Below are 27,288 nucleotides of genomic sequence, written 5' to 3'. Positions count from 1 at the left end.
CAGGCAAGTCAGGACAGACTGCCCTAGACGTGTGTGGGCTGTCATGAGATTTAGCCCCAGAGAAGCCCCCTGTCACAAACATGTTAAGGGCTCAGCTCCGATGCAATCAACTGTGATAATTAAGCACAGTTGCTATCACAACTTATTGGACTTATTGCTCAGGTTGAGAAACTTTTAATTGTTTGGCTGGAGGATCAACACCAATGCCATGCTCCTGTGAGTTTAGGCATATTTTAGGAAACAACAGGGGGAAGAGTTCTAATGCTGAGCCTTTTAATGCAAGTAGGGGGTGGTTTATATGTTTTAAAGCCAGGGCCAATTTGCATAACATCAAGATCTCAGGTGAAGCTGCTAGTGCTGATGAGGAGTCATTGAAGAGGGTGGGTATTGCACTTGACCAGTTTTTAATGTTGATGAAACTGGGTTTGTTTAAAAAAAAATGCCATTGAGAATCTACACTGCCAAAGAGGAGACATCCATGTGTGACAGGGGGCAGCTCTTGGAACCAGGTCCCATGCTGGCTCTGCCCACCTGTCTCTATGGTGCAGTCTGCCCTGTCTCACCTGCCACGACTTTGCTGTTCCCATAAATGGTTGGGAGACTGCCCATTACATGCCCCAATGCCAGGGGGTGCTATCTGCAGCTCTGACCTTCTCTACACTGCAGCCCATGCCTCACAGATGGCATCCACAAGATACTCACACCCCACACCATGACTGGTTCTCCAGGGTCTCACGAGGGCTCTCACTCCCCACCTGGAGCAGCAGGTGATTGTGCTCGCTAAAAGTCTTACTTTTGACCCACACTCAGCCTCCTAGCAGTGGAGGACTTACCGGGGGTCAGGACTCACCCCTCATGCTCTGGCTGAGCCTCCATTTCTCTCAGCCTCTGGCCCAAAATACTCCCTCAGCCTCTCTCTGACCCAAACTGCTCTCTCAGCCTCTACAGCCCCACCTGAGGTTCCTACTATGCCTTCTCTACGGCCTCTGCACCATGCCCCTCCCTGGGGTCCTCTCATCATCCTCACAACTGACTCCTTCACCCAGGTGTTGGCCCATATGCTGCCCTTCAGGCTGTCCCACAATCCTACTCAGCACATGCCCTTGGGCTGCCCTTCAGTCTGACCCGCATCCCTACTCAACCCCCTTCCAGGCCCTCACTATGGCCTCCTCTGTGAGGTTACACATCTATACCCCCTTTTGGGACTCCGGGGTCTCTCCCAGGTGGCCACAGCCATACCTGGTCCTGCCCAGGTCTTATACCCTCTTTGGGTTCAGGTGGCCATAACTGTGCCTGGCCCTTTGTACCCACAGTGTTGTGGGAGCTAGGAGTTAAGGTGCCCCAACCTGCCTTTCGCTGGGGTGGTAACTGCTCTGGCATTTCCTGGGGACTCCACGCCACCAGGAGCCCCACCAAGGCACCCATCCCTGGCAGGGTGCAATTTTAGGTCATGTTCAGGCCTAGGAGCCTCCAAATCATCCCCATAAGCTCCTGCCCTTGCCTCCAAGTTGTTTCGTACAGCGTTTCAGCCAGGTGATGTTTCTGCCTAGCTGCCAGCAGCAAACTGCTTGTTTATGTAGGCAGCCAGTGTTTTAAAACAGCTGCTGCAATCAAGCACATGCTGGCTGCTTGACTCAGACCTTAAAGTGGCAGGCACTGCAAGCGCACTGCCACACCATGCCATGGTAAAAAGCTGCTAAAGATAGGCTCACTCTTTTGCTCGGAGCCAATGCTGCAGATGACTTTAAACTTAAACCTTTACTTCTGTACCATTCGGAAAATCCCAGAGCTTTCAAGGGATATTCCAAGGCATTTCTCCCAGTAATATGGAAATCCAGTCCTAAGGCATGGATCAGTAAGAACATTTTTGAGAATTGGTTTAATCCTTATTTTATGCCAAGTGTCAAGGATGATTGCAGCAAAAACAATCTTGCTTTTAAAGCATTATTAATCCTTGACAATTCTCCTAATCATCCAACCATCCTTGATGACATGCATCCTGACATCAAAATGATGTTTCTGCCCCCCAACACCACTTCATTGTTGCAGCGCATGCACCAGAGGATAATTGCATCCTTCAAGGCCTATTATCTTAGGTGCACATTTGCCCAGGCCATCAGGGCAATTGAGAAGGAAGGTGGATCAACTCTGAAGGAATTCTGGAAGGGCTTCAACATTTACCATGCAGTTAAGAACATTGTTGAGGCATGGAATGAAATTAAGCAATCAAATTTGAATGGTGCTTGGAGAAAATTGTGTCCTGAGTTTGTGTCTGACTTCCAAGACTTTACAGACACTGTTGAAGAAGTGACCAAAAATGTTACTGAAATGGGCAAAGAACTCAACTTAGATGTTGCACCAGAGGATGTTGGTAAGTTGCTGGCATCACATGCTGAAGAATTAACTAAGGAGGAACTCATTGAATTGGAACAGCAAAAAGTGGCAGAGGAAAAAGAAGATGCACCCACTATTGAAGAGACTCCTCCTTGTAAAGTCTTGGCAACAAAAGTGTTGGCTGAGGCCTTTCAATATTTGGAAGCTGCCATATCCCTGTATGAGGAACATGACCTCAACATCAAATGCCGTATGTCAGTGAATAGGGGCATATCCAACATGTACAGCTGCTACAGAGAAATTTACAAGCAAAAGAGGAAAACATCTGTCTAAACTTCCTTGGACATTTTCTTTCCAGAAAAACCTGCAGCCAAGACACCTGAGAAGAATCCAGGCAAGAACCCTTCAAAAAGTCCAACCAAGAGCTCTTCAAAAAGTCCAGCAAAGTCACCTCAAATAAGTCCTTCCAAATCAATATGATTGCTGTTTACAGTATAAATACATTAATGTAGCTATATTACTCATCTATAACTGAATAAAATTCTGGGTTTTTTTATGAAAATAGGGTATCAGGCCTTGGTTCAGGAACCAATCTCCCATGTATAACATTGTTCCTATGGGAAGATTGGTTCAGAGTTATGATGTTTCAACTTAAGACACAGTTTTCAGGAACAATTGTCTTGCAAGTCTGAGGATCACCTGTAATTGGTGGGTGCCCAATAGGCGAGGTCCAACCAGCTGGCAGACCACACTCAGCCCATGGGCCATACTTTGTCCAGCCCTGCTTTATAACTAAGTACTAAACATTTTGGGGAATGAACCGTCTCTTCTTAGGACAATACTTAGCACAATAGGACTCTGGTCTAATAGGACTCTGGTCTTTGATCTTTCACTATCACGTTATAAATAGTAATAATGACTTGTGAACAGTAACTGGAGAAATCTTGGCTGGATTTTAAATCTAGTGATTTTTTCTAATTCATTGATTATTTTTGGGTAGGCATGAAAGTTTCCCAGTCTAAAAACACATTCTCCAGCTCAAAACAAAGTAATTGTAATGTCTGATTAATTGTGATAGTATGGATGCATCTACATGAGACCTTTACTGCAGAGTAGACTAAATAGCTCTTTAGTAAATGTCTTGCATCTATACATGCAGCCCTATTAGGCCTCAGGAAACTAATTAACTCCACAGCAGGATAGTATTTGTAAATACAAATTTGTAAATACAAATACTATCCTGCTATGGATTTTTTTACTCTACAGCGGTGCATGTGTAGACATTGAACTTGTTGACTGGGGCATGTGGGTGCTTCAGTGTGGGGACTGCCTATCGATTAGCTCCATGCTGAAGCATCCTCATGTCCCAGCCAGCCCCTCTGCAGTGCAATGAGTTGGGTTAGAGCAGCCTTGGTTTGGCAGGCTGGGCCCTGTCAACTGGGACTGCTCTGCCCTGGCTCAGCATGCTGCAGTTCCAGGCACTGGTGTAAATGCAGTGCCTATGAGCAAAAAACTCTGGTGTGCTAAGTGCCGGAATTTATTGCTTTGCCTTAATAGCATGCCCTATGAGTACAAAAATAAAAATAGCACGCCCTATGCCCTGATGACCTCCCCTATGGCACTTTCAAAGATACTAGGCCAGTGGTGCTCAGTCTTTTTATTTATTTTTTATTTACTTATTTATTATTTTTAGATAGCCTCAAGAATATTAGAACCAAGAAAACCCTCAGAAAATGCCATCTTTTAGCTTTCAATTATGTCTTGACTACTGAAAAAACAGAGTATTTCTCTTGCAAAGAACTCAGAAATACCACAACAGGTCATAATGTTTTTGACACCATTGAATCCTATTTAAAATTTGTCTCATGAATCCAGTGTAGATTTTTACACACCCATATTCCTGAACAGGGACCGAGACATTTCCCCCACTGGGATTACGGATGGACCCAAGGGAGGCACCGCCATGCCTAGGGTCAGGTGTGACCAATTTAGGGTATTGTTGGAGGGGCTGGACATGTTTAAATCAGTAGGTCCAGATGCTCTTCACCCAAGGGTGTTGAAGGAATTGGTGGGGGTCATAGCAGAGCCCCTGGCATGGCTTTGAGCGCTCATGGGGCTCTGGCCAGGTACCAGAGGATTGGAAAAGGACCAATGTTGTCCCCATTTACAAGAAGCGGAGAAAGGAGGACCTGGGTAACTATAGCCCAGTTAGTCTTACCTTGGTTCTTGGGAAGACCTTTGAGAAAATTATCAAGGAGAGCATCTGCAAGGGCCCAGCAGGGGACGTAATGGTCAGGGGCAACCAACATGGGTTCATTGCAGGCAGATCCTGCCTGACTAACCTGGTTTCCTTTTATGATCAAGTCATAAAGTCCCTGGATGAGGGCATTGAGGTGGATGTTGTTTTCCTCGACTTTAAGAAGGCCTTTGACACTATTTCCTACCACATTCTCTGAAAAAAAACAGGTGACTGCAGCATTGATGCCTACACAGTCAGATGGGTGGCAAATTGGTTAGATGATTGCATCCAGAGAGTGATGGTGGATGGGTCATTTTCAGCCTGGAGGGATGTGGGAAGTGGCATCCTCCATGGCTCTGTCCTGGGGCTTGTACTGTTCATCTTTATCAGCAATCTGAAGTGTCTACTTAGCTGTATAAAAAGATTTTAGTTTTCACACCAGAAGATAAAAAATCTCTCTTAAAGTTCATCAGTGTAATGATTTCAGTTAGCAAAACTGTGCATCTTAAAGGATTGGGTATGAGGAATTTAAAATTTATATTCAGACCTGAACTTTTCATCTCTGGCATGTCTCTCTATTTTTAGAACAATCCATCCTGGTTGAGCTAGTAGAAACAACTATATTTTGAAGTGAAACACAAAGATGTCAGAATTTGACACCTAAATTGTTCCTGTACCAATTCTGCTGGCAAAGTCCACATTCACGTATCAGGCCCAGGTTACTGCTTGTACTTAGAAAATAATGGGAAAGCAGCCACAAATCATGAGAGACCTCTGTAAAATTCAGTGGGAGTTTTGCCAAAGATTTGAAAAGGGCCAGGATTTCACCATTTTGGTCCTCATCTTTCAAAAGAAACTAGTTTACCATTAAAAATGTCTAGATCTGAAAAAGAATCATATTTAAGTGCTACAGAACAGTACACAGCTGTATGTGTGTGGGAGGAGCAGGGAATGAGGCAGAGTACCTTCTATACATAAATATCATAGCATTTCTCCTTCTAATCACTGAATGGAATATAAAAGAATAACATATGGTGCATATAGCTATGAATGACATATGGGTCTGATTATAGATGTAATCCTTTCTTTTCATTTTTGCTTTCCCACAATGGAGTGCAAACGTTATTGAAAATTACAATTCTTTTCTGTCATGCTGAATGCAGTATGCAACATATGCAATAGTTTTTGCAGCTGTTCCAAGAGGGAAAGGTAAGTAGGCACTTTAACTATAAATTATTCAGAAATACAATATATGAAATAAAATGTTAACATGAAGAAAAAAGCAGAAGTTCATCTCTTGGGACCTGAGATATAATGACATGACCCAAAACCCAATATACAACTTTACTCAATTCTCAAAAGCAAGTGGAGACAAGGTAGAAAAGGAAAATCAGGTCTGCATAGTAATGTCAAATTAGTTAAGTTAAAGGATGGGATAGGAGGAGATTTATCTTTGTTAAATATTTGCCATGTGAACTCTGGGCTTAGTTACTTAATGTAGCCTAGAACTGCAGACAAAAGGTATGCAGTTAAAACTATCCCTAAGTACAAAAATGTAATCTATGCCCTTTTGATGCCAATCAAAAGAGTATTCTTAATTCTTACATTTGAATTACTTTTAATCATTAAGAAGTTCCATATATGAGACTATGACTTGTTAAAATGAGTGGGAGTGGTTGATTTTTCCTAAACATTTTACCATTGTCTCTTTTATGAATCTAAAATAACAGACGTTTCAGCACTTATTTACCAGTTTGTCTTGTAAAATTAGGATATATTTGTATCATTTTGTTTCGATGCTATAGTCATAACGTAAGACTTTCTCACACAAATTCCAATGACAGTTTTACTTTTGTACAGACTGGATCCTGTTCATTCTTCCCCTGTAGATGACCCAAGGTTTTCATTTATAATACAGTAAGTAGTAAGATATCATCTCTAATCTACATTATTCAGTCTATAGTATAACAATATGGAGACTGTATATAGCTACAACAGTTTAAAGATAGATGATTGCTATCAGGATTTATATCAATGTGGGCTGGGTAAAAGATGAGATAAACATTTATTACATTTGGAGGCTGATTCATCCAGCCTTTACTTTATTTTATACCAGTACAATACTACTAAAGTGAACAGGGTTACACCTGCATAAAACTGGACCAATGCATCTGTGAATCAGTTTCAGCATTTTAAAATATTACAGTTCACTTCCTACAAGCTGCAAGATGAAAAATCTAAAAACTAGGTTAAACTCAAAATCTGTATTTCATTAAAGGTTTCTTGCCACTTTCCTCAGAATTGATAATACAATTTATGCTGAATAACATCCCAAACCTTAACCACTAGTTCAGCCAAAAGTCAACTTGCCCTTCCTTGAAGATACTTGTATTTTTAATTTTTTTTCATTAGTGTATATATATTTTGCCCTAAAAGCTGAATTTCTCAAGGTAAAAGTCCCAATTAAAAAGTGAATATACCCTTTAACTGAAACACTAAACAGTGAGAAGGGGAACAAAGTTAAAATGTATTTAGATGAATACTAATCTAGAAAAAAAACTAGTCAAGTTTATTAGTGGGCACAAAAATGACACCATTCTCTGGACATTTGTAGGAGGTTCTCAGATCTAGACCTAATATCCCTACTTGTATAAAGCAGGCCATTGGATCTGGATCAGAGAGCGCTGGGATGAAATTGTGACATCATGAAATTCGGTAAGTTTTGACAGAAACTTCATTGGTACTAGAATTTCACCTCTGGTTGTAATCCTTGACTCAACCATAGACTTCATATATGACCTGGGACTAGTTAGTTAATCTACCCTGTACCTCAATTTCCCATCTGTGAAGTAAGGACAGCGCTTCCTTATTTTACAGACATGTTGCAAAGATAAAACATGCTAGATGGTTGGCTAAGAGGAAGCAGGCCAAATAAGTAAGCAAGCAAACAACCAAGGAAGCAGATGGATAAGCTACATACAACAAATTAACTGTATTGTGTACCTATTTTGGACTGTGTACTGCATAGCTGAGGGCAACTCAGTGATATCATGTATATACTTTAATGATTCTTGAAAATAAATGCACAAATGTATCTTTTTCACATGTAAGCAGTCTCACTGATTTTGGTTGGAACACTCATTTATTGAAAGTTAACTGGACTCGGTTTACTGGACTCAGAATTTATTAAGCACTTTGAGAATGTATGTACTTTTTAAACATAAATGTATATAATGTTTAAGCTGTATAGGAAAAAGTTCCTTTCTCTGAAACAGTCAAAGCAATGGGAAGCAAGAAAGTAAGTTAGCAAAAGCTCCCAGCCACCTGTATTACATTTCTCAATACACTTGTTGTTCATTGTAGCATATTTACCAGTTCTAGATTATGGAAGTTTCCTGATCTTTTACGCACAGATATCTTTACTAACCTGGCACCGGATACACAGGTAAAGACAATGATCAGCAAGTTGAATCTTAGTAGACAAAAGAATATGCCATAGCTCATACACAGAGATAGAAAGGACAAGTTTTTAGCCTGACAAAGAAAGACACATTGTTGAGTTCAGCCTTTTTACTGTTTTCTGTTTAGTCTGCCGTGACATCTGTGCACTTGATCCAGTGCAGGTGCTGCTTGACTCTGCATAGCTTATACAAATTATTGTCCTGTCAGTCCACAAACTCCTTGACTCCTGCAATCACCTTACTGTCATCATTGAAACTTCCTACAAAGGTTGTCCTTCAACTTGGGGAACAGGTAGAAGCCTGGGAGCCAAATCTAATGACTGTTCAAAGCTCCGTTTGGTCACTGTGGTCACTGCAACCTGAAATGTATGGGGTGATGCGCTGTCCTAGAGAAGCTGCACCCTTCAACTCCAATGCCACGTGTTCCATGGCTTCCTGAAGGCACAGCAGTTTACTAGCACAGTATCCCTCATTAATGGTCTTGCCCTCACTGTTCAGAAACTATATGCCATCTTTCTTGATTTCTTAGGTGGTGAAGAATGTGCGTGTTTCTAATGCATGGTCCGCTGTTTAGTCTTAGCATCAAAGTGCTGAATCCATGTTACCTTATAATTCACAGTCCTGCTCATGATTTTTTGTATAATTTCCTCGAAATAACCCTAAAAGTTCCCTGGAATTGGGAAGTTTTCTTTTATGACCAATGCTCAGCATCCTGAGTACCCATTTTTCAGCACCTTTCTCATGCCCAGGTCTTCACTAAGGTTGGTACACACTGATTCAGTGGTTATGTCCACTGTGCTTGACTGTTGATCTGGTATTCCTCACTATCTTGTGGATGGCATCAACTTGTTCTATTACGGTGGCCTCTCTGGAGCATCCTGACCTTGATTCCTCCTTAGGATTGATTTTCCCTCATTTAAATTCAGCTGTCCAGTTTCCTTCTTTGGCCTATGAAGGACCACCACCCTGTCCTCATAGATCTGCTTTGGAGTCAAGCCTTTTTTATGAATGCTATGTCATCGTTGTTCTGATTTTTATTCGTCATTTTTTCTGTGACTGGTTATCTTCAAGACATCCTCCATACAGATAAGTTCCATACAGATAAAAGTGACTCTTGTTAAAGAAGTACATTATTAGAATATCAATACTTTATCTGTGAAATCTGTTTACATTTTCAATATGCTAATAGTCTGAGAGAGAGTATGGCACAAACAGCAATGCTTACACAGAATGCAATAACAAACACTATGTGAAGTTTCTAACTATTGTATGCTTCTCTGCCTGCTCATTCATAGTTTTATTTTTTTTTAAATCTACATTTAATCCTTATTATATCGCTACCATTTTTTTACTAATTAGGATGTATTTCTGTTGACCTTACAGTTATACCCAAAGTTTTCAATTTGTTTGGTGTGTTTTTCATGCCAGAATTATAAGCAGTTTTCTCCAGTTCTAGTTTTCATAGCTTTATTAAATGGAGTTTTAGTTAACCTCAAGGCAGATACAAATCAGACATGAGAATTACATACAGATGAAGGCAAAGAGGTAGAAACTAGAGAATGCAGTAGATTATATCTTGACTTTATTAAAACATTTGATGCAGTGTCTCAGAAATCTTATTTGACAATTAATTCAAATTGACTTGGCTTTGAGCACTTTCAGGTACTTTGAAATTTAATGGAAAGACATAAGGTGATGAAAGGCAGTAACATTACATTGGGGGGTGATGTCTGAGATGACTTTATTTACATCCATATTAATATCTGCAAGAACTAAGCAGTGAACTACTTAAATGTGCAGATAACATTAGACTGAGAATGATAAAAACAGAAGTGACAAAAGAAAAAAAGCATACAAAGAACCCACAAGGAAAAATGTGTGTAGAAAATCAAGCGATCCACTGTAGAAAAAAAATGGAAGCCAATACATCTAGGGGAAAATATCCAAAACACAGATATTCATTGGAAGAGAGAGGTGACACTCGGAAAGCAAAATATTGAAAAAGCCTTCAGGGTGATAGTGGATAGTAAATTAGTTATGGACTTGCAAATCAATATGGCATTAGAAAGGGTAATTTTTCATTTGTGATTTTAGCTCACTGTGAACCAGTGAAATGCCTGTCAGGCCAGGCCTCTCTTGGTCTGCTGTCTGGTACCATGTAAACCAGTACAGCCTATTCCATGTTGGGTTGCCAGTGACTAAACCGGCACCCCCCACCTGGGCTAGCCTAGGTGAGGAGGGTGTGTGGACACCCAGTAGGACTAAAAAAAAGATCTGTCAGAGGGTGGATGAGTTCCCTATGAGCCAACGGTCATCCATACCTGGAGAGGAGATGGGTGCCACCAGGTCACTGCTCGAAGAATCACCAATGATGCACAGCATCTCAGGTTCCCCAATGGTCACAGCGGCCTTGGGACTGATTTGACTTAACTTGAGCCAATGAAATACTACACTGAAAACCATGTTCTTCTCTGGATTACAGCACTGAGACTGAGTCTTGAATTCCATGGAATTTAGTGGAGTGACTTCGAACGTACACCTGAACATAAATTAAACAAAAATCTGTCTCACTATTTGGAGAAATGTCCTTACAACTTTTATCCTGTTATTTTAATAATGCTAGGCTGACCTATTTCAAATAATATTTTCTCTTTCCTTTGATCATTCAAGTAGTTATAGACAGTTTTCTAGTGCCCTTATCATTCATCAAGTAATACCTGCCTTCTCTTTTAATCTTTCCAGATAAATCAGTACCTCTAAAAATTACAATTCCCTCCAATCTGTCTACCCCTTTCCCATACACAGATTTCTAGTTTGCCCTGTCACTATTGCCTGTAATTCTCAACAGAATCAGAGAGGATCTATCATTTGCCTGGTTCATAATATGATTGAACTTATGGAGTTATTCCATTTACACAGATATATCACAACAGAATTGGGCTTAACAAGATCTTTGTAATAGAACACATGAGAATCTGTGAAAATTGTCATATTTGGAGGCATTTTAGGTGAGACCAGACAAAGCACTTGAAGTTATAATACAACAGCAAAGATTGAATTGGGTAGCCTTAGAAACTGTTTCCATTTCCAGATTCCATGATATAAGAAATATCTTGCATTTCCAGCTTGAGGATGGACTCACAGTGCTCTGTGTTTCCTTGCAGTTGACCAAAAGCAAAAATGTGTATTGGCCAGTAAGTGTTTTTTTGATGGAAAATTGCACTGACTAACTTTGCTTACTTGTATTCAAAGAAGAATAAATATTCTGCTTTTGGCCAGGTCAAGACTGCTCATTTTAATTTGTACTCCTAGCTGAAATATGCTCAATGTCTGTTGAAAATAAAAAGGCAACATTTTGAAAAAAAAGTGAGGATTCTGAAAACTCACCTGTATGGACATCAAAAGGAAGGGTTTTTTTAAGGTTAACTGTTGAAACCCTGGAGTTTTACTGATTTCTCATATAAGGCTATACATAGTTAGTGAAAGATTGTTCTTGCTAACAAGCAGCAGATCAGACAGCCCATTTGGCAGACTGAAGACTATTAGGCACATTGGAAGAACATAGGTGTAAGACAAAATTATAGGTAAAAACAATCATATTTATTGCAGTAACTTTAAATGGCTTTTGTTGCCATGCAAAATCCATATATGGCATTAACATGTGCAAATACAAAAGACACCATCAGATCTCCACAAAATACAAGGCAGAGCTATTTTGAATGTTGAAAAAAACGTATCCTTTCCCCACTGTGAACTTGGGCCAAGTCTTTTATCAGCTCACTCGCATCAACTAGCCCATTTAGACGCAGCAGCATACCCGTGAGTGAGAAAGCCAAAAACAAATAATAATAAGAGGATCAGTTCTGGTATACATATTGTGGGGAGAGTGAAAAAATACTTCCACACTGCTAACGTAGAGACAGCTCTACCAAGCCATCTTGATCAGTGTAACAAGCTTAAATTGTCTTTGAAGCAGACAAAATGGGACAAAAATGTGGATACAGATGCAGGCAGGCCCAAAGACTGAGGCATATATGATGGGTGGTCCTTCAGGGGAAAAGGGGGGGGGGGATCCTCACTCGGAGGTTTGATTCTGCTCTGGACCAGGTCAATGACAAAACTCCCAGGGACGGGAGTGGGGAATGGCCTCATCAGCCTGTCCCTAAGTCATCCATGGATGCGTGTGTGTGCAGTGAGGGAGCACCGGGGTTGAACAACACCAACCCTCTTCTGAATGCGAAGCAGGGGGAGCTGCCGCGGATCATCAGATCTGAGCTCAGCTCCACCAAGCAGGCGAGCCTCCTTCAAACCCAGCAGCCGGGCCTGGGCCCGGCCCGGCCCGGCCCGGGAGGCCATCGGGAAGGAGTAGGAGAGCCCGCTGCTGCCAGGGGCAGGGAAGGTCGCCAGAGCTCCAGCCCGGCCCTCGGCTCCCCGATCCCAGCGGCGAGGCGGAGGCAGCCTTGTGACCAGCGGCGCTCGCCCTTGAGCACAGCAGTGAGATCACCGCCGAGATGAAGGCGAGGGCAGCGGGAGCCGGCGCCGCGGAGCGCGCCTCTCTGCCGGCGGGCGCTGCCCGAGCCCGAGCCCGGGCCTGAGCCCGAGCCCGCCGGCAGCCGCAGCCCCGCATTACATCACCGGCCGCCGGCGCGACGAGCGGCTGCTCCCGGGGGCGGCGGTGAGGAGCGGGCAGCCCGGGGGCGGCGATGCCGCGCGGGCACCGGAGCACCTAGGAGCGGCGGCGGCGCCGGGATGCGCTGACGCGGGGGCTCGGCGGGGAGGGGGAGGAGGAGAAACCCCCTCCATCCGCTCCCCCCCGCGCGGCGCCGCCGGCATCCCGGGGGCAGCATGGGAGGCGGCCCGGGGCTCCGGCGCTGCGGCTGAGCCGGGCAGGGCAGCTCGAAGATGTTATGGCCGAGCCGGCGAAGCAGGGCGGCGGCGGCAGCCTAGGGGCGGGCGGGTGCCAGCAGCAGCAGAGGCAGCAGCAGGATGAGGAGGTGGACGGGGGGGAGGAGGAGACGGCGGCGGCCGGCCCCGGCCCTAGCCCCGCCGCGCCGCCGCCGCCGCCGCCGCCGCCTCCCAGCTACGAGGACTACGAGTGCAAGATCTGCTACAACTACTTCGACCTGGAGCGGCGCGCGCCCAAGCTGCTGGAGTGCCTGCACACCTTCTGCCAGGAGTGCCTGAGCCAGCTGCACCTGCGGGCCGCGCAGCACCCGCCCCCCGGCGCCGAGCACGGCGCGCCATGGCGGGCGGGCGGCGGCTCCATCTGCTGCCCGGTGTGTCGCCACCGCACGGCGCTGCCCGACTACCGCGTGCACGGCCTGCCCGTCAACACCAAGCTGGCCGAGGCCTTCCCGCTGCAGCTGCGCGCCCGCGACCCGCTGCCCCAGGACAGCCTGCCCCCGGCCCCGGCCCCGCCGCGCCGCCCCGGCGCGCACCAGCCGCCGCAGCGGGGGGCGCCGCGGCCCGGGGCCGAGGAGGCGGCGGCGGCGGCGGGGGGGGAGGAGGAGGCGGCCCCGCAGCAGCAGCAGCCGCCCCGCGCCGCCGCGCGCTCCGGCCCGCGCTCCTCGGGCTACGAGACCTGCCAGAGCTGCAAGCGGGCGGCGCTGAGCGCGGGTTGCGTCTGCGTGGTCTTCTCCTTCCTCTCCATGGTGGTGCTGCTCTTCACCGGCCTCATCTTCGTCAACCAGTACGGCGGCGACCCCGCGCCCGGCGCGCTCGCCGCCCCCTCGCCCGTCGGGCCCATCTGCCTCTCGGTCGCCAGCATCCTCGCCCTCTTCTCCGTCGTCGTCACCTGGCTCATCTGCTGGCTCAAGTACCGGCCCGAGGCGGCGGCGGCGGCGGGCAATGGCACGCCCCGCAGCCGGGCGGCGGCGGCCAGGAGGAGCAACACGTAGCGCCCGGTGCGGGGGCGGCCGCTGGGCTCACGCGTGTCCCTGCCGCCCCCCACGCGGCCCGGGGCTCGCGGCCCCTCAGCGCCGGGCGGGCCTGGCGCCGCGCCCGAGTCGTGAGGGGGGCCAGCAGGACCCCCAGGGCACGGCTGCTGCTGCTGCCCATGCCCACCCCCCTTTGCCTGAATTTGGAGGGTGCTAAGAGCAGCGAAGAAGCAGCCGATGTACCTTAAAGCACGTGCCCTGCTACCTGATGCACGCAGGCCTTCAGCCCGGTTGGGGGGGCCTGGCAGGGAAGAACTGAACTGGGAGTGAAAGGTTTCCTCTCCCCCACCCCTTCCATTCGGACCGTTCCCTGCCCCATGCACGGCGCTCTGCTCCCCCTGTCCCCACGGTTGTCAGCCCGGGGGTGGGAGGGCTGGGAGGAGGGGGGGATTGCTGTGGTGCTGCTCGGTCAGGAAGAGCATCTCTCTCTCTGGGTGAGGCAGGCCCTTTGCTCTGAGAGTCAGTCTTGTCTAGTGGGTGGATCTAGGCCAGGAGCCAGGAACTTCTGAATCCTTATGTTGGGCTTGTCAGCAGCTGGGCCTTGAGGATTTCAGATTGCTGTGCTGAAAAACAGAAATAATTCTTATCTGTCTATCTCACAGGGGGTCATTCCTAAGTCATGTTTGTAAAGCACTTCAGAAATGTCAAGTGCTAAACGTAAGCGCTACAAATTTTCACTACCTTGGGAAGGGGAATGATAGAGGGATTTGATTCCTCATCTCCCATCATAAACAAGGAAAGAGTGTGAGATGGGTGTGACACAATGGTTAGGTGAGGATGAGAAAGATTTTACCTCCTAATTCTCCCTAGCAGGAGGGTAAGTTTCATTTATCTGACAATTCTGATAAGCTGACATTTTAGGTAACCTGGAAAAGTGGAAATGTGGGGAATGGGAAGGTCCTACAACATTTATCCATTTTTTCTTCTGAATGTACCCTTGTTTCTGTGCTCACCCATGGAGAAGGGATGAACTCATTCCTTGAAGCAAACTGGCTTACTGTTGCCCCCACCTGGAAGATAATTGGAGAGATGCACTGTTGTTACAGGCAGACTAAGATCTCAGAATTAACTGCATTTTGTACTCTTTTCCCTTTTTTAAATTAAATGAACACATATGAGAGCTGCATTAAACAACCTCTTGTCTTAAAGGGACTGAACCAAAGTATTCACACAATTTATTGAGTTAATTGCTATTCCACCTTTATTTGAAGGCCACTTCCTTGAAACAGCTGGCTTTATCCAAGCCCTCCAGTGGTTGCTTAAAATAGGTTGTACTGTCCCTTCTTTAGAGATCATCCTTGAATATGGAAAACTGGAAAGTGTTCTGCAGACTTAATTTATTGAAGACTGTTTAATTAATAAATTGAGTTCTAAAACTCAGGTAAGATATGAAGTGGCAGAGAATAATGAATCGTTGGCTATTGATTTGAACTTTTATACGATGAAAGGAATACATGTTAAAATATTTCATTTCAATTCAACAATACATGTGGAATTAGTAGCTTCAGTTGCCTATTAATGATTTGTCTTCAGTTAAGATGGTTACAACTAGGAAGTGTTTCCCCTTCTTTAAATGTTTCACTTCTGTATTATGAGTTTCTGTAAAAAACTTTGTATTTGTCAGATTGGAACTTTAATAATACATTTCATATGTGGTGAGATACTCATAATAAGAAATGAAAAAAATGTAATGTACTAAGGAGCGCACTACTATATAACTACTATTATATGTTGCAGGATAAGTTGTTTGGTGCCTGAATTTCATTTTATTTTTAAAAAATAAATAAAAGAACCTAGTTAGGTGTTGCAATCTATTATATATGGAACAAGAGGGTGCTTCTTATTCCATGTTTCTACACAGTACTGTATTGGAATGAGGTTATTATTTTTGTGCTTTAACAATTTGAGATTTTGAAGATAGTCGTATAGTATTCCCTATGTATTTATGCAAGCTGTCTGCATGGTATCCTGACAGGTATTCTATTAATAGACCTTTACTGACCACTTTATCACAAATGAAAAGGAATTTATTAAGTGTTTAGGAGTGGGAAGACAGCAACTGAAGATGTAAGTGTGATGTGTTATATGACTGCACAAGTGATGTGTAGTGTGCAGTGTCTTGATTATCACAAACCTGTAAAAAGTAGTATTTGTACAAAAATCCATTATAATGAAAGTAGTTGATGGAAACAGTACATGATCATTGTGTCTATTGTGTTCACACAATCTACACCAGCCTTTTAAGACAATAATACAAATATTCTAGGAAGATAAATTACTGGTTTTGCCTCTGACATTAACTTCTTATGTGATACTGGCCATGTTTTATATTCATAAAGTTAGGTTCTTAAATGAAGGTGTACCCCCTAAATTCAGGCCTAGTACCAACACCTCCTGTTGACTTCTGTAATAGTTGTGAATACTCTGCACAGAGGCAAATCACTATTTATGCTAAATGAGAATTGAAAATGTTGGCCTTAACCTTGCTGTCCTTTAGTTAATTTATCTGTGAAGTTGGATAACAATGCTTGCCTACCTCACAGGTGGCTTGTGGGACTCTTATTTATTATATTTTTTAAAGCAATTTGAAATCCTCAAATCGAGGGTGTTATATTAAAGGAAAGTATTATTATAAATAACAAGAAAAAGAAATATATGTAAATTAATGGACGTAAACAGTAGTAATGTTTAGTTGGAAAAATAAGGATTGTTTAGAAATGTATACATGGATATATCCTATCCACCAATTTACCGATTAATTGCATATGCTTCTAGTGCAATTATAGCATTATTATCAGTATGGCTATTTTTTTAAATTAAGCAACAGCATGCAGTTATGGAGTACATACAGAGTCACTATGGCTTATGTACACATGCCTAACCAGGTTTTAAACAGAACCTCAGGTACTACTCCTGCTGTTGTAGCTGTGGTGACACACAGTTCAATGTGTGCTAACTGCCTTAGGGTTTACTAAGCTTCTTGGGTGGGTTTTCAGTCTTCAGTGAGCTGTTTGCTACCCTAGTAGGGTGACTGTATTTCCTGAGTCTCAAAACAGGACACTTTGCTCCACCACCACCCACCACCACCAATTCTCCAGCGTGTTCAGCTGTCTCCAAGCTTTAATCTCAGCTTAGTGTTCTGGGGAATGGCAAAGAGTGCCTGGGAATGGAGAATAGGGATATGAACCTTGTTGGAGGGCACTGCTTTTTCCTGTTGAAACCTCCCATTCAGAAATGGAGATTTCTGAAAACACAGCAAAAAGCATTCATCTGACCAAACTGATGAGACACCCATGACAGTCCCGGCGGAACAGGATGTATGATCACCCCACACTTTGGCTGCACCGTTTGCAGTACCTAAGCTAGATATTGTAACCTAGCTTAGGCATGTCTACACAAGCGGTAGTGATTGTAGTGTAGACATACCTTTAAACACTTCCTGTTTTCTTCCAGTTGGAAGCACATGTTTTACCTTTTATTTTCCTCTCATTCCATTAAAGTATCCATGTGCTTATTTCTCCTCTAATATAATTTTCTCACTGCCTTAAATTGTATTTCCCTTTTTGTTTAAAGAGAGTTTTCAGAAAATGCGCACAATTAGCTGCTCATATTATGTATCAATTTCCAATTTTGATATCTGAATATACTTCAAAGGTCTATTTAAATGTTTACGAACACACATAAAATATGCCAAATTCTCCTCTACACCTATGCAAATTTAAGTAACTCCACTGAATTCAATTGTAGTAGTCTGGATTTGCAACACAGTACCTAAAAAGAAAATCAGTTATGTAAATCTCTAAATAGTGTACAATCCCAGCACTATGTTTGTATATCGGGTTCTTTGAATGTACTGACTGCTTGTCCAAAATCAAACCTTCATGATATTTCAATAAAAAGTCAAGTAAAAGACTTACTAAAGACAGTTCATGTGATTGAACATTGAGGTATATTTTGTACTGTAACCATTTCACAACCTTTTTGTATGTTTCAGTGTTTTTGAAAATCCTAGGGTACTGAGGAGTTGAAGTGGAACTAGCCCAGTAACTAATATTTTCTTTTCCCAGGGCTTGCAAAAATAACTTTGCTTTGGGAATCTTCCTGGGCAAAGGAAGGCTGGAAGTACAGGCTGGGTTGCATTATCTTTTCTGAAGCAAACCTTCACCGCAGAGATTCCCATATTTAAAAACTGGGGTTTCAACCATGGCCATAGATCAGGTGGAAATACCAAGCTCTGTAGCAGAGGGGATGAGTTTTCTTATGAGTGACCCTGACTTTCAACAAGTTCCCTGGACTACGGGGATTCTGAACTATCTGCAGAGTGTCTGGTCCAACCTACAGGTCTATCTTCTGTGTAGGGATAATCTTTGCTTTCACCTTCACATGCAAGGATCTCTGTCATGGTATCTTTAGTTTTCATCTAGCTGAGCTCCCTTCCACCAACTGTACCATAAGAGAGGGGGAACCAAGCTCCGGATTTCAAAAGATCAGGGATCATTTTTAGGTCAGTTATATTAATAAGAAATTGGAATAGAACAATGGTTTATGCAGCAAAGTTATTCTGGAACAAAACCAGTATATGTGAGAATGGAGTATGGGCCCACTGATGCAGAAATTATTATTAATCTTTCTTTTTGGGCAATGCTGGCAAGAGGCTAGTGCTGTGAAATCTTTCCTCTTGAGATGGTAAAATGTAAAAAATGTTGATTTTGCTATGTTCATAACTAAGGTGGATACCACAATCCTTATAGAAAACTTATGGAAGTCAGTGGATGTTCCAAGGTATAACTTTGTGTATGCTGTTTCCTTAGGCACATGGGATTGTGTTATGTAAGATTCTTTTGGCCTGGATAAACATTAATACCCTGTCACATTACAGCTTTGCCTCTTTATTTGTGCTTTTCAAACCAACTGCGTTCTGGATTTCCTCTTTAATTGAACCATGGTGATATTTATAACAACTGTCTTGAGTTCCTTCAATACAGCATATACAACAACTAGAAACTTTTCATTCTCCATCGTCCCCTTTAAAAGAGCCTCTTAATATACAGTGACTGCAGGGCAGAAATTACATTTGTAAAGGTGATCTTTACATCATTAACCTTGCATTAGTAAATAATTACAATTAGTTAATTACAAATATAAATATTCTAAAAGAAATTGGGCAGAAAGCCATGGAGAATATCACAAATGTATGGCAAGAAAAGTGCCTCGATGATCTGTTCTATTTCCAAGTCTCTACTGTCTGCTTTCTGAAGTAATTTTTCTTCCTTTATATCACACTAAATATGGTATTTACATTCATAGTCATGAAATATAAAAATACATCTCAAAGCCAAAGATGTTAAAAAGCTATCAAGTATGGATCCACTATACCAAGGTACAGGCATAACAATTGTAATATGTTACTGTTATAATTAAATGAATTACTTTCATTTCCAAAAATGACTAAGGATTTAGGGCACATCCAGTTGTGGGTGCCTAGCTTGAGACACCTTAAAGCGGTTTGATTTTTAGAAGTTACACATTTTTAGAAAATCAGGTTCCTTTATAACATCTCATGTTTGGCCACCAAAATCACTAATTTCTGGCTTCTGTGTTTTGGTTTAAAACTGGATGTTGTGAAAACTCTTACTACTTGCTTTAATTGTTTTATTTATTTATTTCAAGCTGCCTTTGGAATTCAATCTTGCTTCTAAGGTTAGATTCTGAATGAAAAGCAGGATTGAAACTTAGTTTGTATTTTGTCATTTCTGTGAGAGAGGATTTGAAAGAGAGTCATATTCACATATACTACCACCTTAAGTAAATGCTTATATATGAAGATGCTTCAAGTAGTGTGTAATATTGGATGATACCTTCATCCATCAGTATTACTTGTGTAATTACTGAAGTAAGTGAAACCCTTCCCATAGGCAAGATCTGCATATGTTGTGCAGAAAATCCTTTATACTGGAGTTTTGGACGTACAAGAACTACAAGATACTCTGCAATACCGCTGACAGTCACATACTGGAGTCCAACCCTACAAATGTTTAGTCATCACTGGAATAAATAGGCATCCCACAAGTAAGGATTGCTCTTGTAAAAATGAGTTTCCAGGACTAGACTTTTGATTAGCAGCTTATTTTCTACATCAGTTTGTATTGTTATAACCCATAGAATATATGATGCTTCAGTGAGTATATTTGTGCAAAATATGACAGTCTATCAACAGTTTGATAATACATTTTTATGTAATTGAGATGGCTTTGCACTTATTAAGAGTAGTCTTATATACTGTAATGACATTAATGTAAATTTAATCCAAATGGGCTGCAGAATTAATTTTAATGACATAAGGTTCTTAATTTGCTGAAGGTTATGGGAAATAAAAACCTACGGGAAGATGTTATTTTATATTCAGCTCTCTCAAGCCTCTTGATTTAAAATAAAACTCCTTTGAAATCAAAGAGCACTTTCTGTAGATGTTTTGCCTGCTTTCTGCTGACCAAATAACAAATGTATTTTATCCCGCTGAAAGTCGTTTACTTTGCTAAAATAATTTACGCTACAAGAAAGTTAAGCCCATGTTTTTATTAACCTCAGCTCACTTCAAGCATGCCAGAGACAGGAGCAGGTTTCTGCTGGTAGGCTGTTATGTGGATAATAAAATCACAGTCACAGGGACCTTATCAAGATATCTCCTTCAATCCATCCTTCAAATGAGTCAGGGAAGCTGGTTTGAACATAAACTGTCCTCTTCCTATAGGAGTATAGCCTAGAACTTTACCCAAGACATGATCTTGTTCATATATATACTTAGTCCCTGTTGTAATTTGAGTTGCTAATATGATTGGGGTCCCATACAGCTTCTCTGTCATATTTGAGCCAGGTTTAGAAATGGACTACATTTAACAGAGCTGGTTACAATTACATGTATATGGCGCTCAGTGTATATGACCTTTGCTCCTTGCTGCATAAGAAGTTTCCTTTTACATGTTCATTTATTTATTTTTTTAAGAAAAAGAACCAAAATGAGGCCTTAATCCATGGTTTGTTTCATATTTATTACTCAAATTTGAAATTGCCCTTGCAGCCTTGACTCTAAAATGGATCTGGGTTTATTTTTCAGATATAGTTCAGAAGATAGAATTCTTGTGAGATTTTGAATTTTTCATTAACAGATTTCCATCAGGCAAGAGGAAAGAAGCTTCATGAGATCAGTTGCTCTCACAAAATTGTAATATTTTGGCAGACTGCTTGGGGTTCAGAAGATTTTGTTACTGTTGAATCCAAACTTAATCCCAAACCTACTGCTGATTAGGCATTAAACTGAGTCTGACAGCAACTGAATCTGTATCCAGATCTGAAAATGGTACATTGGGTCCACCCTTTCTGCTGTTTAAGGTATTACATAGCAAAAAAGACTAAAATAGTCAATTCTACATGTTCCATAGCATTTCTAACCAGTAAACTTCATAGCTACACAATAGCATCCATGAATTTTGTTTTCTTTGTTGTTGCAAGGGTTGAAATTGGATTTTGTTTTTTTTTTCATTTAAAGTGATATCATCAAAACATAAATATGAAGGATTCTGTAAAAATTAAGGATATAATAGGTGTTTTATGACTGTATATAAAGTGACAGTAAAGGTCAGTTTAGCCTTCTCTCTTCATTTTAAATAAGGCCCTTTTCATTATTGGGCAAAATTAGAATATGAAAAATTATTTTTTCCTTCTATCAGAAACAGATGGAAACTATTAAAAATATTGGGTGAGGTTACAGGGAATAAATTAAAAAAACACATTTTTATTTTGTTCATGAAGTGACTCTGGTTACATTTCCAGCACATTTACCCTTGAAGCCTCTCTATTATTGTAATATTAAGCTTAAATAGGAATTGTGTTCCATTTCAGTGATAATTTAAATGATTTCTGCTTTACTTAAGAAATCTTCAAGATAATACTTTTCTCATGTTCCAACAACATTTCACAGGCTTATCTATTATCTTCTTTGGTGTGGTTTAGCAACCTATGGGGCAAAATTGTTACTCAATTTTTACTTGGGCAGTGAGAATTTTGCTTGTGTAAGGATTAAGAGTACAGTACTGGGGACCTTGGCTCCTACAGCAAGAGGCAGAGCATTTACACATTTGCCTCTCAGGACCCTCCAGATCATATTCTGCCCAATGAAAATAAGTTTGAAGAGGCTAACCCTAATAAACACAAAGTTAATCGGGATGAGCAGGGTGCTAAACTCTTTACTGGGTGTTTTTCATTTCATCAAACCATTGCCAGGTTTGGTCTCAAGCTGGCTCAAGGAATAGGAAAGTTGGGGTGGAAAGGCCTTTACAGAGCTGTGCTGAGAATCACGCTGCATCTGTTGGCATTACTCCTGAGCTAAACGAGCAGTATTAGGGCAAGTCAACAACTTCTGCTTAAATCCATCCCCCCCCCAGACACTTAAGCAGTGCTTAAGCTCCATGGAAGCCACCTGCTAAGGGTTTTGCTTAGCGTTTTTCAGGATCAAGTCCTTAATTCTTTATGAAATTCAGGACCGTCTGGTGCCGGCCTGTAGAAAGCATGACTTGCTTTTTGTTGTATGTCGACCCGGTGGCTACACGCTATGGCATGAGATGCCTTCAGTGCACTCGGATGGGCTCAGCGCAGGGCCGCCGCCTGCACCACCGCCCCGCATTGCTGGCTCTCCCGCCCGGGCCGGGGGAGGGGGAGGGGCGGGGGCTGGTCCTCGCGGCCCTGCGCTGCCCCCACCCGCCTGCCAAAGGCGCTGACCAACACCAGCGGGGACGGGTTATGCTGGACGCTGCCGGAGGACGCTCTCTGCTGGCCGGCGGAGATGCCGTATTTCTCAGGGCATCGGCTCGGCTCCCGGCGGGCCGCTCGCCGCTGACTTCGAAGCAGAAGCCATCGGGAGGCGGGCCGCGTCGCGGGGGCTGTGCTCTCGGGCCGCGGGGTTCCCGCGCCCGCAGACCGGAGCCGGGGGGCGGACACGCGCGAGCAGAGCGGTGCGCGCCTCCCGGGGCCTCTGCCCGCCGGATGGGGACGGCGCAGGCCGCGCAATCCTCTGGGTCCCGCCCGCCTTTCCTTAGGCGCTGAGCCAGGCCTCCGCGTGCCACTGGGGCGACCGGCACGAGGCCGTTGGCGGACGGAGGAGCCGGTGCTGCCCGGGCCATCGGCGAAGAGCAGACGCGGTGCTCTGTGGACATGTGGGTCCGGGCAGCTGTGACTCGGTCCTGACCCAGCCCCGGCCCCTTGTCATTGCTTTGTACCCGGGGGTCGCAGAGGGAAGGCACTGAGCCATGTCTCCTGCCTCAAGGGGCGGCCGAGCAGGTCCTTGCCCTTGGCTGCGGGCTGTGCGGAGGGGGGCCCTGGCAGTCCTGGCCTCCACTCCCAGGGCCGCTTGAAGCCCGCGACTGACAAGATGGGATGTGAAAACCTGATCCTCGCCCTCTTCCCCCCTTGAAGGAGCTCCCCAGACATGCACCGCTACAGCGGGACACCCCTTGCGACAGCCCCAGCTGCTGCAGGGAGCATCGCCTCGCTCTTGCCCCGGGCTCAGGGACACCACGGCCCTGCCCTGTGCCCACCGGGGCCCAACAGCAGCGAGGGGGATCACGCCCTCCCCACCCTGGCCTGCGTGTGGCCTGGCCCCAGACACTGTCCCTGGGCCTGAGGAGCCGGCCCCGCACCACACATGGCAGAGGCTACTCCCGGGGGTGTCAGGGACGCAGTCCGGCGGGTCACCTAGGAATGAGCCGATAAACCGCCCCCTGCACCGCTTCTTGTGCAACCACTTGGGTGTGCAGAAGATCCCTTCAACTCTGTGCGCCAAGCAAGAAACAAAGGGGAGGAGGCAAGTCCCTTTGAGAAGCAGCTCAGTGCCTGGGGCTGAGAAAGGGCCATGGGGAAAGCAGACAGTGCGGCAGGCAGGGCAGGGCCATCAGGCCTCTTCTAGTGGGCCTCATACTTGACCAGGAAGGAGGCTCTGGCTGGGAAGGTGTCCAGAGACTGTGGGGCACTTGTCTGTGCATGTTTCCAGGCAGAGCACCAGTGGGTGGCATCCATGGGCTCCATGGATGCCTTTGAGGACAGGTGGGTGTGACCCAGGGGACTCTATGTGGTGTCCCCCTCAGGCACACTTATTTTCACGTTTTGACCCTTTGACCTACACGACACTCCTATCCTGTTTTTTGCTTTTGTGGTCCCAAGAATTCTGTTGTATCTTTACACACTGACCCCACAAAGTAAGGGCTATTAGTTAGTCAGGTGGGCCTTAGAGCCCACAATACTTGAAGGATACAAATAGGCTTCTTCTGGATGACAGCATGATGCCCCTGCACTCCCATGAGCCGGCGAGAGCTCCAGGCAGCCAAGGGCACCAGGGACACAAAAGAACGGGCAGGGGTGGATTTCCATGCTGCAAAAGATAAAAAGATAAAATAAAAACATGCCCCAAGATAATAAAATTAGAGCGAGAACAAGGATGCTAACAAGTGCTCAGAAAACTGAACATAGACTTCAGGGGTGCCAGGATCTCCGGCAACAGGTCAGTGCCCCTCTCACTTATCCCCCCTTGGGGGTCTATACAGGGCCAGATGTTGATCCCAGTTAGGCCGGGGTCACCACAGAGACTCACATACTGATTCATGTTCACATTCATGTGCTGATGTGAGAAGAAAATCAGCCTTGGCCTCTCTCTGGAAGTAAAGAAAGAAAGAAACCTGCTGGGAAACCATTGCGAGGACACGAAGTCCCTCTAGTACAAAGCAGTGTAGGTTCCTGGGACTCAGTACAGTCCGGATCTGGCCCCGCAGGCCCCAGCTCCTCTGCTGTCCCCTGTGGCAGCTGTCTCCCGTCCCCCCCAGCTCCTCTGGGCCATGCTTGGCGCCTGGCACAGGGAGGGCTGCAGAAGGCTAGAGGAGGATTTCAGATGGGGGAGTACTTCCTGTTCTTTTTAAAATCGATTTGAATCCCGTTCATCTTTAAAAGAATAAGTGGTGAAATCATAGCGCTGGAGGCGAAATCCCGATTAATGAATTCAATGTCTGTGTTGGAAAGGCCGCCTTCGCCTTCATACTGGTAATGTGCATGCTTGCCTCCACGGCCCGGATCGCAGCGGGAGGGAAGCTGCACCGGGGATCCTGGCACAGGCAGGGCGGCCAGAAACTTCCCAGTGCGCGATACCCCCTGGGAGCCCTGGGATGTGCAGCTAGGGATTGACACCAGTTAGGTGAGGCCGGATATGTTTCTCGTGGTTTCCTTGGTTGCTATGAAACCCTTTTGCATCTGATCAATCGTAGCCTTCAGTTCATAAAACTCTAATGGTCCTTTTGTGCTTCTTTGCCATAAACCCCCCATGGAAGTCTATTGTGATACGGAAGGATCACAAACCATCCTTCGTAGTTTATTGCAATTAATTAACACAGATTAGACTGTTCAATTTAAAACAGTGCGTGTGCGTGTGCGTGTGCGTGCGTGCGTGTGTGTGTGGATTTAAATCTCTATTGATGGCATGCCGCATAAATACAGTCACAATTTTGATGTCGGAGCCCTGAGCAGGACAGGAAATGAGGATCTATCGGGTAGCCTCATAGTCGCTCTGTGTCTGTCTCACATGATTCACAGTTCAGCTCCACTCTCTTTATTTGCAAAGCTATTTCCTCACAGTGCCTTGCAGAAAACTAATGCAGCCTTTATAAAAACGCCTTTAACCCCCTTTCCCTGCTGGAGGTGGTCTGGAGCGCAAGCGGCGTGAAGGATCCCAGGGCAGGTTTTGACAATGCTTGTCCCAAGTTTGCCTTCCCTCCCACCAAACAGGGCTCTAGCGCACGTTACATTACACGAATGCAACAGGTTGGTTTGTTTTTCTTTTAACCTCCTGGCTTTTTACTATTCTTGGGGAGAGATCACACACACACACACACACTTTGTGCAGCAATTTCCGAGACCTCCAGAACATGGATCCCATTTCAGACTAACTACAACCATGGAGCAGAAAACGGGGCTGAACCGGGAATACGGAATCGGGAGCCGGGAATAAGCATTCACCTTCAGGCGGGTGAGCAGACAGCGCTGTGCACGCCGGCTGTGCAGGAAGCGCTCGGTGCACCCGCACCTTCACCCCGCAGGGCGCCCGCAGGTGGCGCCGCGCCCCGCCGCGCCCCGGCGGAAGGTCGGGGAGTCGCCAGGGGGCGAGGAGCTGGCGAGGTCCCCGGGGGCACGGCGCCTCTATGGCCATTTGCTAAACGCCGACTAGAGCTCGCCCTGTGCCAGCCGCAGGGACGAGTGCTTCGGGGCTCGCAGCAACAGCCCCCGGGACTGGGCTTCCCGGCGAAACAAGACTGATTCGCTCAGCTCCAGCCCCGCGCCACATCCCCACCGCTGCTAGGCGGGAAACAAGCCCGAGTCACCGGGGATGCTGGGGGACACAGCGGCCCGGCCCTCGGGGGCAGCCTCCCCTCCCCGCAGCCTCTCCCTTGTTCCGCTGCTCGCTGGAAGCCGCGAGCCCCCGGGTCCAGCGGAGTCGCTTCGGATTTCCCCGCCCCCAGCGCCGCCGACCCGGGCCGTGGCAGCGCCTTGTCCCACATGTCCCGTCCCTTTCAGGCAGGCACTAACATCTGTACTCGGTCCCAGACAGCCGCCCTGCTGCACTGCGGGGCCGGCGGGAGTCGGAGGCAGAGCCTCATGCAAACACCCCAGCCCGGCCGAGCTCTGCCTCCGCTTCCAGACGGGCTCGGCCCGGGCCTCGGCGCGGCTGCACGGGGGAGCCGAGCCGGATTCACCCGATCGCACTTGCCAGCCTCCCCGCATGGCGGGGCCCGGCGGGCGCCCACCTCTTTAGCCACCTGCTGCCGCCTTCCGAGAAAGGTGTTTTATGGCTCCCTGTTGGCAAATTAACGCGCTAGTTCACCAACACTTTTTAAAAAATGTCTAATTTGGTGAAACAAAATAGTTGGAGGGGGGCGGGGGGAGGAGAGGGCAAGAAAACCGGGACAAAAGCCGGCGCTGAGACGTGTGGATGGGACATAAAAAGCGAGGCAATAAGCTTCAAAGGTTCCAGCGATGACTTTTCAACCTTTATTGGTGTGCCTATTAATGCAATATCCATCATGTAGATACACATCTTTATCCTTTAAACTGATATGCTGGGAATCAATTGGATATGCAGATTACATTTCATAAGTTTCCAAATGTTAATCTCCCTGGCCCTTTGCTGTTATTTTTTTCCCTCTCCAAATAGTATTATGTTTCCGGGGGGGGGGGGGGAAGCCCTTAAAACAATTAATCTTGAAGCTACTTGTCTCCAAGTGTGGAC

At 45.2% G+C, this 27,288-nt stretch overlaps 1 protein-coding gene across 1 annotated transcript; it reads left to right on the top strand.

Annotated features, from left to right (window-relative positions):
• Positions 1–11,567: 11,567 nt before the first annotated feature.
• On the top strand, positions 11,568–14,069 carry RNF228 (ring finger protein 228). Its single transcript, XM_090053605.1, has one exon. The coding sequence runs from the start codon at positions 12,942–12,944 to the stop codon at positions 13,929–13,931; it is 990 nt and encodes a 329-aa protein (XP_089909731.1). The 5' UTR covers positions 11,568–12,941; the 3' UTR covers positions 13,932–14,069.
• The last annotated feature ends 13,219 nt before the right edge of the window (positions 14,070–27,288 follow it).

Source organism: Crocodylus siamensis, chromosome 6, assembly GCF_052110815.1.
Source record: "Crocodylus siamensis isolate JL-2025a chromosome 6, ASM5211081v1, whole genome shotgun sequence".
Lineage (NCBI taxonomy): Eukaryota > Metazoa > Chordata > Crocodylia > Crocodylidae > Crocodylus > Crocodylus siamensis.
This window is presented reverse-complemented; position numbering and strand designations above follow the sequence as displayed.